General features: G+C 42.7%; 1 protein-coding gene across 1 annotated transcript; it reads left to right on the top strand.

The window, feature by feature from the left end:
• The first annotated feature begins 4199 nt into the window (after positions 1-4199).
• LOC120998983 lies at positions 4200-5779 on the top strand. The gene is made up of 3 exons (XM_040429860.1): positions 4200-4698; positions 4786-4947; positions 5505-5779. The coding sequence occupies exons 1-3, from the start codon at positions 4326-4328 to the stop codon at positions 5777-5779; spliced, it is 810 nt and encodes a 269-aa protein (XP_040285794.1). The 5' UTR covers positions 4200-4325.
• Positions 5780-6066: the final 287 nt, after the last annotated feature.

Genomic DNA, 6066 nt, shown 5'->3' with positions numbered 1-6066 from the left:
GTGCCCTCATTACCCCCTTGGGCCATCCAGTGCCTCCTGTTTGCCATCCAGTACCCCTTTGTGCCATCAATTGACCCCCTTGTGCCATCCAGTTCCCCTATTGTGCCAACCATTGTCCCCTTGTGCCATCCAGTGCCCCACTTGTGCCATCAATTGACCCCCTTGTGCCATCCAGTTCCCTTATTGTGCCAACCATCGCCCACTTGTGCCATCCATTGCCCCATATGCCATCCATTGCCCCCATTGTGCCATTCATTACCCCCTTGTGCCATCCAGTTCCCCTATTGTGCCAACCATTGCCCCCTTGTGCCATCCAGTGCCCCCTTGTGCCTTCCAGTGCCCCCCTTGTGCAGTGGTGACTCTAGGAACAATATATAGGGGGGCACATAAGATGGGGGGCAATATATATGGGGGGCACTAATAATTGTCACCAAAAATAAAATAAGTATATATAAATAAGATTACAAAATACGAGAGTATTGCGGTATGCAGGAATACCTTTTTATTGTACTAACCTAATAATTTTTTTTTGCTGAGATGACGGTTTGATTGCCACTATTTTGGGGTGCATATGACTTTGATTGCTTGGTATTACACTTTTTGTGATGTAAGGTGACAAAAAATGACTTTTTTGGCACAGTTTTTTTTTATGGTGTTGCCCTGAGGGGTTAAGTCATGTGATATTTTTATAGAGCAGGTTGTTATGGACGTGGCAATACCTAATATGTCTACTTTTATTTTATTTTTTTCACTTTAGCACAATAATAGCAGTTTTGAAGCAAACAAAAATCATATTTTAGTTTCTCCATTGTCTGAGAGTGCTAGCTTTTTTATTTTTTGACCGATTGTCAAACCAGAACTCAGGTCGGGTTCGCTCAACTCTTGAGAATATCTCACAAATGGATCATGTAACAGACAGTAAATTACAAAAGTAGCTAGTTTTTCATGTTGAATTATATTAAATTTACATTTAATGGAGGGGGGGCACAACCCCTTTAATGTTAATAAAAAAGATACTATTATAGACAATATAATTATGGGCAGAGATTTTTCTTATTGCATTTGTCAATACCGGTAACAGATCACAGCACTGATGGAAGTTTTGTTGCTTTTTAGTTGACAATCCTTAAATAAGGCTTCAAATAACATTTGTTTATTTGAAAAACAGTTCCAAGGTACTATAAAATCTAGTAGAAGAGAAAAGATTGCTTGATACTATGGGGGCACATAAATAATATGATATAGCTCACATGCAATGTATTGTTTTGGGAAATTAGATTTTAGGGATTAATTTTTTCTGAGCAGCCAATGCCTGGTATGGCACCAGAAACTCTAGTTCTCGTTGTCATGAAAACCGAATGATACATTGATTTCCTTTTTTTTTAATGGAGTTTGGGAAGACGGAAACAGCAAGAAAATTGCAGGGTACCAAACTAATCACTGTTCTATGAAACTCTATTAAGATAGTCAATAGTTTGTATATTTTAGCTATTTATTCATATAGCGCATGAACTGTAATCCTAACCCAATGTCATCACTAGCCACTTTGTACCACTTAGTGTATGGGCGGATAATAACAATGATAGAAAAAGGTGGAAGTAGGAGAGTAAAGATCAAAGGACACCATGTGTCAAACATGTTTCCTTTCTTTGCAGGTACCAATAATATCAACCTATAATTGTCAAACTGTAGGTTTTTACTGCTGGGGTCATGTAAACAATTTATTGCTCTGTTTTTCTATTAAAACTCTGCAGGCGTAATGTTTCCCCTGAGTTTTTATTTTCTGGTTCTTCCTTTCCATGGAAACTCCTAAGACTGTATCAAAAGCTTTAACATGAAGTTCCACCATTGGCTGTGCTTGGCTTTATACTGAACAATTGTAACCTCTAGAACATTTTTACATTTATTATTTTGAATTATTAGTAATATACAAATCTTTTGGTCAAATTATTGTTGATGATTTATGTTTTTACTTGTGCTCTGCTTTTGACTCTTCATAGATTTCCTGTCGCTCCCATTTCAACAAAAAAAACAAGTCACTACTGGTCTCCACTTCCTGGTCCTACCTTGACAAACAGGAAATTTCTGCTTAGCCAATCACTGGTAACTTGCCTCAACTAGTGATTGATTTAGCAAGATTTTTTGCCATTTCCTGTGTATCAACATGGGACCAAGAATAGAAACCAGCAGGGATTTGGTAAGTATTGTAGCGAGAGCTTAGGGGGATTAATGAAAACGTCTTTAATTTTTTTTAGCCCACTCATTGACCTTTGTCATTTTTCTCTACCGGACAGCTTGACTCATTAAAGAGATTGTTACTTTGGACAATCCCTAGTTGTGTTTAAAAGGATCCCTGAAGATACATAAAAGAAGTGCTAGATTTTATTATATTTACTTATTGAGCCAATGTCATAAAATGTCTGTTTCACTGTAAAGCATAACTGTTTCATTGAGATTGCAACTTCTATAAATCAGGCATACTTGTCAACATTGTACTTGGTACAGTACATTTGAAAACTCCTCCAAACCCACTGGGGAATTCCTATTTATAGGCAAGACTTGCAATAGCCCTGTTTAGTTTTGATCTAGAACACCCAAATTTGGTTGGACTGAAAATCAGGGACAGTACCTTTGATTTCAGAGTTGTAAGGATACATAAAACTAAGGTTATAGAAAAACATCACAAAGCTCCAGAATCCTGTAAATCCACAACACAAAACATGATGGTTGTTATGAGCAGTGGGTGTGCAACCACTGCGCCAACCAACTGATTTGATTCTGAGCAAGACCTAAGGGTACTGTTCAGGCAGTCTTCTGGTTTTCTCCCTTTAACCCCTATACAGGTATCTGGCCTTTGCATCAGGGGCCTCCAGGTCTCTACCTTTTGGAATAACCCTAGTGTGATTATCAGCTGACCCACTGGAATCAGAGGTACCAGTGCAAATGTAACACCCCAGAGTGGTGTTACCACTCCTGCACCCTGCTACTGTCTTTATTGGGCTAGCAAAATGTCATCTTATGTATTTCTGTTCAGGTCCTATACACTGTGCATTCCTAATTTTTTTGCAACTGTTATGTTCATGAAATATGCCTGGTTCACCAGTAGGTGGCAGCAAACACGGCAGAGCTGTACTTGCATACAATGGAACTTTCCATGCCATTCTAACCCCCTCTGGAGAAAAGTGGGCTTGCCCTATTTCCTGCAGGAAGGGTGGGGACCAGTTAGTTCCAATTTAGGTTTACCCCCTGCAAGGGAAGGGTGTTCAGAGGCACATCTCTGCTGGACGTGCCCACGCCAGCCAGAGCACCTTAAGCTCTGCTGGCCATGGAGGCCAAAGCTTAAAGCCTCAGGAACCAGGAGAAACGTTCCCTGGCATAACCTAAAGTCAGACTACAGAGAAGAAGTGCAGCATAAAGAGGAAAAAAAGACACCAAGTTAGCTTGTCAGTACAGCAGAGTCAGAGAGAAACAGATATATAGCAGAGTTGAGTTTGCCTGCCAGTTTAATGCTAAAGACTGCTGGAACCAAGACCCAGCCTGAAAACTGTTGGAAGAAACGTTTATTCAAAGTAAATCTGCTGTTGAACTTAATCTCAAGGCTAGAGATGTTCCGAACTATTCGCCGGCGAATAGTTCCCGGCGAACATCGCTTGTTCGCGTTCGCCGTTGCAGGCGAACATATGCGATGTTCGGTCCGCCCCCTATTCATCATCATTGTGTAAACTTTGACCCTGTACCTCACAGTCAGCAGACACATTCCAGCCAATCAGCATCATACCCTCCCTCCCAGACCCTCCCACCTCCTGGACAGCATCCATTTTAGATTCATTCGGAAGCTGCAGTGTCACAAATTTGACTAAGTTGTAATCGCAATGCGATTAATACAGGTTATATTAATCGCATTGCGAATTCAACTTAGAGCTGGGTTCCTAATGGTTGGCGTTGCTATGGCTGGTGTCACCCGGTGCAGTAGAAAATGGTGTCACCCCTGCCACCCCCCCCCCCCAAAGCAATAATAAAGAGATAAAGAGAAAAAAAAAGAAGTCACTAATGCCTCGTTTCCACTGAGCGGATCGGTTCGGTACGGTTCGGTACGGTACGCTATTTTGGGTGTTTCCATTATGAAAGCGTGCCATAAAACCAGCCATTCAGGGTCCTGCTTCTCATGTGGGTCCATAGAAAATGGAACGGTACGGTTAGGGCGGAGCTACTGGCGTCACACAGTACTTTCCACTGATTGGTGGTCAGAAAACATCAATGCTGACGTCAAAGCAAAGCGCCAAACAATCACCACGTCGCCTTATTAGTCCATATAAAGGAGAAGGATGCCAGCAAACAACAGCAGGGTCTGGTTATCTGAGGAACTATCTACGTTCTTAGCAATCATCGGCGATGGCGTTATTCAGAGTGAGCTTGATGGATCAGTGAGAAATGAAAAGGTCTATAAAGATATTTCGCAGCGGATGGCAGCCGAGGGATTTGAACGGACGTCGGGCCAGTGTAGGGCAAAGCTTAAAAAGCTTAAAGCACAATATAAAAAAATTAAGGACGCCAACAGCCGTAGTGGAAACTGTCCAACTGCTTGGAGGTGGTACGACGCCATGGACGCCATTTACGGTCATCGGCCAGCAAACCAAGGCAGGGAGGGAGGTCTGGACTCTGCAACTGTAATTCTCGAATCCATGGTAGACCCCTTTGGTAAGTTTTTTTTTTTTAAAACTTCGCTTAGAATATCGCTCTGCTTACCATTTAAAATATAATATCTAACCATATGTTTATTTTCAGAAACAGTTGATGTACTCTCCACTGATGCATCAAACTTATCAGAAGATGGACCTTCAATGTCTTTCAGCAGCAACAGCAGCAGTATTTCCTCAAGCCAACCACAGAGTAGCCAACCACAGAGTAGCCAACTACAGAGTACTCCCAATGCACCAAGGCACAATGGTAAGACATGATGATAAAAAAGAAATTTTTAACTGTGCATTTTCTTAAACTAAAACAGCAGTGGGGCAGATGTGCAGGAGGTACAGTGTTGGAATAGATAAGAAGGGGGAGATCAGCTGTGGGGGAGATGTGCAGGAGGTACAGTGTTGGAATAGATAAAAAGGGGGAGATCAGCTGTGGGGGAGATGTGCAGGAGGTATAGTGGTGGAAGAGATAAGAAGGGGGGGATTAGCAGGAGGTACAGTGGTGGAAGAGATGAGAAGGGGGGGATTAGCAGCAGGTACAGTGGTGGAAGAGATGAGAAGGGGGGGATTAGCAGCAGGTACAGTGGTGGAAGAGATGAGAAGGGGGGGATTAGCAGCAGGTACAGTGGTGGAAGAGATGAGAAGGGGGTTCAGCAGTGGGCAGATGAGCAGTGCTGTGTATTGGTGTAGCAGATGAGCAGGGGGAAAAGAGGTGTGGCAGTGAATCAGTGTGGGGCAGATGAGAAAGGAGCTTACAGTATTGGTTTGGCAGATGTTACCAAAAGCAATATTTCGGTCTTTTGTATATTACAGGTGAAAGGAGAAGGTTACAGTTGGATCTGCGCACAGTCATGGAGGATATGCGGGCAGCAGAAGAAAGGCAGCTGGAAAGAATGGATAACCTTTCTGAGAGGCGGTTTCAAGCAGTACGTCAGGATGCACAGGAAGCTATGCGCCAGGAGGCAGAAATTGCCCGGCAGCAGATGGAGCAGTTGGCTACCTTCAACCAGGCCTTCCTCGGTGTCCTTGGTCAGCTTGTTCAAGTGATTGGAGCCAATCGTCAACCCAGGTCACCACCCAGACATTAGTGCCTTTCATGCAGCACAGGACCTGTACCCATGTTTACGTTTAAAAATATATAATTAGAGTGGGTTTTAAAGGTTAGTTTATTTTTTTTATTTTTTTTAATAGGCTCCTTTGAGCCATCAGCGATCACACAAGATTGGACACATTTGCTCCTTGCTGCACATGGCTTTCTTTGTGCTGCTGCTTTGATTCCCTTCTGCCTCCTTTGCGTTATCACCCCCCTTGGACGGTGGAGCCTGGATTTCAACAAAGGGCACCCCCGATCGCTTAATTTCTTCTCATTTTTGCA

The sequence above is a fragment of the Bufo bufo genome, chromosome 4 (genome assembly GCF_905171765.1).
Source record: "Bufo bufo chromosome 4, aBufBuf1.1, whole genome shotgun sequence".
Lineage (NCBI taxonomy): Eukaryota > Metazoa > Chordata > Amphibia > Anura > Bufonidae > Bufo > Bufo bufo.
Note: the sequence above shows the minus strand (reverse complement) of the source record. Positions and strands in the feature narration are given on the sequence as shown.